The sequence below is a fragment of the Pollicipes pollicipes genome, unplaced genomic scaffold (genome assembly GCF_011947565.3).
Source record: "Pollicipes pollicipes isolate AB1234 unplaced genomic scaffold, Ppol_2.1 Scaffold_4219;HRSCAF=4965_pilon_pilon_pilon, whole genome shotgun sequence".
In the NCBI taxonomy this organism is placed as follows: domain Eukaryota; kingdom Metazoa; phylum Arthropoda; class Thecostraca; order Pollicipedomorpha; family Pollicipedidae; genus Pollicipes; species Pollicipes pollicipes.
Genome location: NW_023596448.1, coordinates 20,967,002 through 20,975,343, shown reverse-complemented (window position 1 = coordinate 20,975,343; position 8,342 = coordinate 20,967,002). Strand labels below are relative to the sequence as shown.

General features: G+C 56.3%; 1 protein-coding gene across 1 annotated transcript; it reads left to right on the top strand.

Annotated features, from left to right (window-relative positions):
- Window positions 1–1,881: 1,881 nt before the first annotated feature.
- On the top strand, window positions 1,882–7,096 carry LOC119095880 (uncharacterized). Its single transcript, XM_037218740.1, has 2 exons — window positions 1,882–2,088; window positions 4,955–7,096. Exons 1-2 carry the CDS (start codon window positions 1,933–1,935, stop codon window positions 6,158–6,160), a joined length of 1,362 nt encoding a protein of 453 aa, XP_037074635.1. The 5' UTR covers window positions 1,882–1,932; the 3' UTR covers window positions 6,161–7,096.
- Window positions 7,097–8,342: the final 1,246 nt, after the last annotated feature.

The following is an 8,342-nucleotide window of genomic DNA, read 5'->3' as shown; positions in this document are numbered from 1 at the left end:
CACCTGCAGCTGCACCCACCGCCGCCAGTTTGCCCTCTCACCTGTTGCTGCAGCCACTGCCGTCAGCCATCCCTTTCACGTGCTGCTGCTGAAACCACTGCCATCAGCTCGCGTGCTCACCTGCTGCTGCATCCACTGCCGGCGTGTGCAGGCAGCGTCGACGCACTGGTCTTTGAAGATTTTCCTCGGAGCGGAAGCCCCGCGGTGTGCTTACCAGGCTGGGAATATCCAGGATGAAATAGATAGGACATCCCCGAGCGTTCACATATGCTCAACGCGCATGTGTTGGCCAAGTGTTTGAGAAGCAGAGCAGTACGGTAGCCACCTGACCATCGCAAGCTTGAGAAGCAGAGCAGCACGGTGGCCACCTGACCATCGCAAGCTTGAGAAGCAGAGCAGCACGGCGGCCACCTGACCATCGCAAGCTTGAGAAGCAGAGCGGTACGGTAGCCACCTGACCATCGCAAGCGGCCTCTCCAGCTTTCCGCCTCGACAGGAGCAGCCAGCCTTTGACCGAGGGAACATACTGTCTCTCGCGTAACGGCCGCATCGACTCCCCCGCAGCGATCCGTGGCGGTCCGGCCGGCGTGGTCGGCAGTGGTCCCCAGACCAGGCCGGAGACCGGACCAGGGGATGGTCCCCGGAGCAGACCGCAAACCGGACCAGAGGGTGGTCCCCGGAGCAAACCGGGAAACGGACCAGTGAGGTGGTCCCCGGACCAGACCAGGAGGTGGTCCCGGAGCAGGCCGGGGACCGGACCAGGAGGTGGTCCGCGGACCAAGCCGGGAACCGGACCAGGGAGGTGGTCCCCGGACCAGACCGGGAGGTGGTCCCGGAGCAGGCCGGGGACCGGACCAGGAGGTGATCCGCGGACCAGGCCGACGACCGGACCAGGAGGTGCACGAATCCATCCGCTCTGGAGGACGGGGCGTGTCGTTTGGGCGTGACCTCTGCAGGAAATGTTAGGTTTATGGGGGACATTTGTGACCGCACCGTAGTCAGAAAATTGTAAATGAAGCGTCTGAGAGAGGTGAAGGAACAGGAGCACCAATATCGCTGAGTTCTTGCGGGACGGGGCAGCCCGGCTTGGGTTTTTACCATCGCCATCAGCAATCCTGGAGCGTGACCTCACAGGCCCCGTCCGTACTGGAAACGCATGAGTAATGTTTCGCGCAGTCTGCCTCATGCGTATGCTTCAAGTAAGCTGCGTTGAATGCGCTTTGTAGTCATCATATACCTCTCACAGTGGGTTTTTTCTAGCTTGCGAAGGCACGGTCTCTAAATAGGTGACCATGGATGGGTTATAAAGCGCAAGTTCGGTTGCTCGTTAGACTATTGTGTCGCGTGTAGTTCTGGGTAAAACGTGTTGGCGTCGGATCGATGTGGTCGAGAGAAGAACTGCTATGTTGACCCAACCCCGCCAGCTCATGTGAGAATTCCCAAACTCCACATCTTTGGTGAAACACCACTGAGATTTGTTGCAAACTATTTGCTGGACTTCCGTTTCTAGAAGCAGGCTCCCCATGTCACGGTGCCACCCTCCACACCTCCGAAGCGAGGAATGAACCGGCACCGGTGCCATCAGCCGCGTGTTGGCCGCCGTTTGGCCGATATGCCGCCGCGGCCATCCTGCCGCCGCGCGGCGAGGCCTGCCGCCGCTCGATTCGGCGCCCGCGGAGCGCCGCCTGCTATCTGTCGCCGACCTCACCACAGCACCGGACGATCGGAGACGTCCCGGCCGCCTGCGGCCAGCTTCGCCGAACGCTGCACTCTCACCATCGGAAGTGGCCGGCCCGAGTCCCCCCTCCCCTTCCGCTCGGTTGCGGCGGAGCAGCGCGTTCCCCGGCTCGGTGCCGTCCGTCTGGCGCCAGATCCCGCCGCTCCGTCGCTGAGGTCGCTTCCGCCACCAGTGGTCACCAGTTGCCGCTCACCATGCTCACCTGGCTGCTGCTGCTTGTCTGCGCGCTGGCCCGACCCCGGGTCGTCAGCGCACAGGACAGCCTGTACCCCGGCGGCTGTCGCATCGTCGGCGACGACGATCAGGGCGTCAACGTCACGTGCACGTGCGGCCAGTCGGTGCAGCAGAAGGTGAGAGGGTGAGATACCAGCATTGGGTGCTGATGGGTGCGGAAGCGGGTAGAGGGGTGCACTGCCAGCAGGGGGTGCTGACAGCAGGTGACAGGACAAGATGCCAGCAGTGGGTGCAAAGCAGACATTTTTAAAGCTCATCTCGCAGGGTTCAAAGACCGTGACGATAGTTTTCGTTACCTAAAATGCGCCTTTGTTACCACGGCACCTTCATGGCTGCCACGTGGTTGTTCTCATTGCTGCACCCTCTTGTCTGATGACGGTTGCAAATTTGTGATAGTCTCTTTGTGACATCATCATAGTCACGGGTATTGATGGTGCAACAAATTTGATGAAGTGCGACATCTACAGCATTTGTACCCGAGCCTTCCAAAGGTCACTCTGTAGGTGCGTACTTTTGGCGAGGCTCCTTCAGCATGCGGCGCAAACGGCGAGCTGTCCCGCTCGTTGAACTGGATCGACCTCAAAGCAGAGTGCACCGAGCTGTGCTGGCCGCAGTCGGCGCGGTCTCCAGGCATGCCTGTTTGCTGGACGCTTATGGACGGCTTAGTCGGGCTCGACCACTTGGCATGGGTGGCAACCAGTTTTAACAAATATCATAATTCAAAGCTAGCTACTGGCCGCCCGTCTACACGCTATCTCGCGCGTAAAGCAGAGCACGACGCGTCCCACGGCCACCCGTCTGGGTGCTGTGTCGTGCGTGGACCAGAGCACGACGCGCCCCACGGCCACCCATCTGGGTACTGTGTCGTGCGTGGACCAGAGCACGACGCGTCCCATGGCCACTCGTCTACGCGCTGTCTCGTACGTGGACCAGAGCACGACGCGTCCCACGGCCACCCGTCTGGGTGCTGTGTCGTGCGTGGACCAGAGCACGACGCGTCCCACGGCCACTCGTCTACGCGCTGTCTCGTGCGTGGACCAGAGCACGACGCATCTCACATACAGTTTGGTGATCCGGGTCGATAAGATCCGTCAGCGGTCAGGGCCGCCGGGCATGCCCTGCGGCACAGTCTATGCGGCTGGCGCGGCCGCCGGCCGGCCAGCCTCCAGCTTACGTCACTGGCGGCAAGGCGGGTGCCAAGCCAACTTAACAGCGATTGCCATGTCATTGGAGCTTTACGACGCACTCAGCTGCTGAGGCTATATGACGTCGCTTGCCTCTCACCCTGGCAGGAAGGGCGGGCACCGCGGGGAATCGTACTTTTAACAGCGATTCGTATCGCTCGCGTAGCAAAGTGTGAACTCATCTCCATTCGGTAGGAAATTTACGGAGCATTATGCTTTCGGAATATTACTATCGAAGTGCAGGCGTAATATTATATTTCAACAGAGCGCTGCAATATGGCGTTAGTTCTGCACTGAGGTTGATACTGCGTCCATTTGATCCAGGAAGCCGTTCACTCTATACGAAAATAAATTCAACCAACTTTTATTGGCACGTTTTAAGGAATTTAGAGGTAGCGAATTTGTAAAAGATATTTTGCTAAACCAGCCTATGCGCTGTCTCGTGTGTGGACCAGAGCGCGACGCGTCTCACATACAGTCCGGTGGTTCGGGCTGACTGAGATCCGACGGCGGTCAGGGCCGCCTAGCCAGGCGACGCAGTCTCGTTTATGTCACGGACGCGACGCGATCCATGTCCACCCAGTCACCAACTTCTGTCCGATCCCAAACGGGATATCCCGGCCATCTCAACTTTACGGTTGTGGAGTGCTTTGGATCAACTACGAAAATAAGACACTGTGGCTTGGATTCCCAACTTATTTTGGACTGTTTCCCAAGGTGTTTACAAGCGAGATGCTCGAAGCCTTTCCAGCGCTGCCTTTGACGATTGCTGACTGAAAAAGGACTTCCCCAAGCAAATCCCAACGCTGAGGATCGGAGGAAATCGGGGATATGTTAAGTTTTCTCAAGCGATGACCGGTGACAGGAGCTCGATCGGGTAATACTTAGAAAACCGCAAGTATTTCTCAAATCGGTTGGGAAATATTGGACATGTCAGGCTTTCCTTAACCTACACTGGCTTTTCCTCGAGTGAATTGCTGGTTCGGCAAGTCACCATGCGTTAGTTTGGCACAGGACATTTGAGCCGTGTGGTCGATAGGGGCTTTCACGAATGACATGCGGTGTATGAGTCTCTTACTGTGAGATAAATTCATGCAAAGCCTGCGGGTGGCCTTCTTCGACACAGCAGACAGGCAAACAAACGGGCAGTGCCTTGCTTCGCCGTTGCACTTCTAGCAGAGAAAAGAGTTAAATCATCCAAAAGCCAAAATCCAGTATCCAATATCCAGCCAATATCTAATATCCGCTCCGAATTCCACACCACCCCAAACTTTGGACGCCGCGGCCTTGTGACTAGACGCCGGGCTGCAAGAGCAGCGGCGGCGAGTCCGCTTGGTGTGGTGGGTACCGGCGGGATTTTCCCGATCACCCACAAAAGCAGTGAAACAGTAACACCACTGGCAGCCCTCCCAGCCATTTGTATGCCCGCAGGGGATGTTACCATAAGTCACGCAGGTGCCGTAGAGGGCGTGCTTGACTTGCATCTAGGAAGATGCAAGCTCGAGACTTTCTCCAAATGTGTAACCAGGTCTTCGCCGTAACAGCGAAGATAACAGCAGGATAAAGCGTGCTTGGATGCCGTGCCGGCAGTGCGACGGCTGCGGTCATAAGTGTCGCAATGTCTTACGTTAATGAAAGTGAGTGACGCCAAAACCTAGCTTGTGATAAATCTACAGCCCATAACCTGGTGACTCCACATGGGACAGATCGGGACATCCAGAGTGCTGCCAGTTCAATGCTACGCAAAGCAAAGTATGACACCCAAGCTTCAATATTCACTGTACGTCGTCTTCCGCAGGTGGATTCGAGCCCCATTAACCACCTGACGATCCTCGGTTGCACCGACAACGATCAGCTCACCTCTGACGTGATCACCGTCTCCTTCGCCTTGCTGGAAAGGACGCCGGCCGACAGCGACTTCGTGCTGGTGCGCGTGCGCTCCGTCAACATATCGGGAGTGCAGCTGGAGCTGTCACCGGCGCCGGTCAGTAGGCTGCCGACCGGCCACCCGCTGGAGAGGCTGCACGTGGAGTACTCGAGGATGCCCAGGGGCCTGCGAAGCAGCGCGCTGAGGACCCTGCCGCGCCTCAGCCACGTGTCCCTGCTCGGCGTGTCGGCGACGACGTTCTACTCGGCCGCGCTGTATGACCTGCCGAGCCTGCGCCGGCTGACCATCGCCGACTGCGAGATCGGCTTCATCCGGGTTAATGCCGTGTCGCGCACGCCTCAGCTGCGCCACCTGCGGATCGTCAGATCGCAGATGCACACCGTGCAGGGCGGCGCCATCGTGGTGGACGCCGACGAGGAGGGCATGGACAGCAGCTGCGATGCGCTGCCGCTCGACAGTCACGCCGTCGCCTCGTTTGTCTTTGCCAACAACTCCGTCACGACAATCGCGCTGAACGCCATTCGCGTCGGTCCGGTGCAGCGCTTCGTGGCATCCGGCAACAACCTCCGAGAGCTCTACCCGGGCGCCTTCAACATCACCCTACGCGCCGCCTGCGCCAACCAGCTGCAGTTCACCGATAACCAGCTGGAGGATGTACGCAGCGAGGCGCTCTTCGTCAACAACGAGGCCGACGAGCCCGCCTTGATCACGTTGGGCGGCAACGTGGGGACCATCGCGCCCCTGTCGCCAAGCTTCCTGGGGCTGCGCGGTCCGTTCGAGCCCAGTGCAGACGGTGGCGAGGTGCCCGACGTGTACGAATGCAGCTGTTGCGACTGCCAGGCCACCCAGGAACTGGTGGCATTGGCGCTCGACGACGCGTCGGACCCGCTGTTGCGCAGCCTGTTCAGCGACGCTCTGCGCTCTGCCGAGTGCCTGGGCGATAAGGGGTCGTTCCTGGCGTTCGCCGACGGCTGCGCCCCGGAGAGAGGGCTCGGAAGGAAGCTCGGACTGTCAGGGGGCGGCGAGCAGCCCGCGCCGCCCTCCGTCTCGGACGCCGGGCTTGTGCGGGCCTCGGCGTCGCTCTTGGCGCTCGTGGTGGCCGTCCTGCGTGGCTGAGGTGTCACAGCTTGCCGCTAGGTGGCCGGAGGCAGGGACGACCTCCGTGTGCGGGCTGAGTACAGTGTCGAGCGCCTGGGCACGGCCGTAGAGCATGCTGTCTAGAGGACATCACGGGTTGGGTAAACCCATGAGTTGCCACATGGAATGGGCAACAGACTGGTTGGGTAAACATTTCTGAAAAATTACGGACATTGGCACGGGGTGAGCAAACAATTTATGAACTCTCGTTTAAATGCTTCAAGAAATACTGCACAATGTTGCTGATTGCATTTATGTTTGTCATAATGCAGTTTATTCACTTTTCTCCTACAACAATCGAAGCAAAAGGAATGATAGCTTGGGTGCAAACATTCCTTAAACCCTTCCAAAGTTATAACTAAAATGACAAGCTGAAAACAGACAGGTAACGGGCAAGTACAACTGATAGGGAATGGGTTGTGGGCAGGTATGACCAGAGCCCCGTGGGTGGTGGACGGGTTAGGTAAAGGAAACAGCACCCGTGAAGGCCTCTAGCGTTGTCATGACGACCGCATGGCGTCAAGACACCACGTGGCACCGTACTGAAAGTGAATGACTTCTTGAAGCTGAGCAGTTTTGCAAATGCAAGTGCACTGTGGTCGGCGATAGAGCCGTGGTCTTCTGCGTACGCATCCATTTATGGTACCTATCACTCAAAGTCCGCTGGGGCTACGCTGTTTGCCTTCTGCCAAACTGCGCAATCTGGCGGCTGCTTCGAAAGCTTTCATGCGCCATACAGGAAGACGGTGTGCGAATCTTCAGGCACCAGACCGCGGAATTGCTTCGTAGCTCACGCCTGGTGTTCTGGCACATATCTCGGCGATCCGGGGTGTGGTGTATATCCCTGAGTTCAAGTGTGTGTATTGATTAAAAGACCATGGGTCTGTAAATAAAGTTATCTGTGTCTTTCAGTGTGATGTGGCTTTCCTGCTAGGTGTTTCGCCTCCAGAGGCACGACGGCACTGACTTGCTGTCAGGCAATCAGCGACTGATCGAGCTTCTACAGAATAGCAGACCCAGAGATGTAAAACTTTTATTTCTTTTCATTATTTTGCAGTACAATGAATCGCACTTGCCTGTCAACGCTGCGGTAAAAAACGTCATATATCTCAGATTTGATTTACCCTGTCTCTGTATCGAAAAAAAGAAATAAATCTGTAAATCAAATATAAATCTATGTAGGAAAACGAGGGGCCATTGAACCCCAAGCGTACCTCGGCAACCAACTGGCCGATTTCACCCCGGAAAACGACATTGAATTGTTCGCGGCATGAGCTACATTTCTTTTAGCACAAATTTCGAAAACTGTGTCGTAGACGAATATACAAAGCAAATAAGTGCAGAAAACACATGCTGCATTCTACTGGATGCAGCAAATTATTTGAACGATATTTTGCATTTTGGTAGCATCGGAAGATGCTGATATGAGAGTTTATAGCATATGCCACATATTTCGTCCAAGCGAGTGCAATAGCGATCCCACACATTGAAGAAAGGGGTACCAAATACTACGGAACGTTTACACTTTTAAAATCTAATTTTGCTCTGTATTCGCATTTTCTGAGCCTGGACACGTAATAATTGCAGCTTTTGGACGTACGCAGTGGCGTGGGGCTGTGGACATGAAGGCGTGGGACATGTTCTCCTTGAACGCTGTACCCGTCCTTTCTGAAGGGAATTACGCGGCAATAGGGTGTTACAGGCGCGCCTACGCGCTATAGACCAGTGCAGTCCCACCCTTCCCTTTGAATGATGTCCAAAGATGCCCCTGCCTTTGCAGAATTTGCCATGGGCGGTTCCAGATAAGATGAGGACAGGGTTGCCCGGTGAGTTTCGCAACTACCGATATTGGATAAACATTTACCGTGCGATTCGCCGATTGCGCTCATGTATATGCGCTTAGCATGCCATCATATAAAATACTCAAAAGCGTATGTAGAAAATCAGTTTGGGTGGGGACAAACTTCCACCGCCGTTTCCACTCCGTCGCTCCAACGATCGTGGGCAGATCGCCGACCAAGCTACCGCGCGGGCACGTTTTGCGTTTGCTAGCACTCCCGCTACTATGCCGCTGCAGGATGAAACAGTGAGGCCCAGCTTTGTTTGAATCTACCACGCAAGATACCTGAATCCGCTGGTATAGGGAGAGCCAGCTATCCTG

Excerpts from the sequence above, each read along its gene's own strand:
- LOC119095880 (XM_037218740.1), top strand. The coding sequence starts at position 1,933 with ATGCTCACCTGGCTGCTGCTGCTTGTCTGCGCGCTGGCCCGACCCCGG. Across the intron at positions 2,089-4,954 it reads GCCAGTCGGTGCAGCAGAAG|GTGGATTCGAGCCCCATTAA; the intron begins GTGAGAGGGTGA and ends CGTCTTCCGCAG.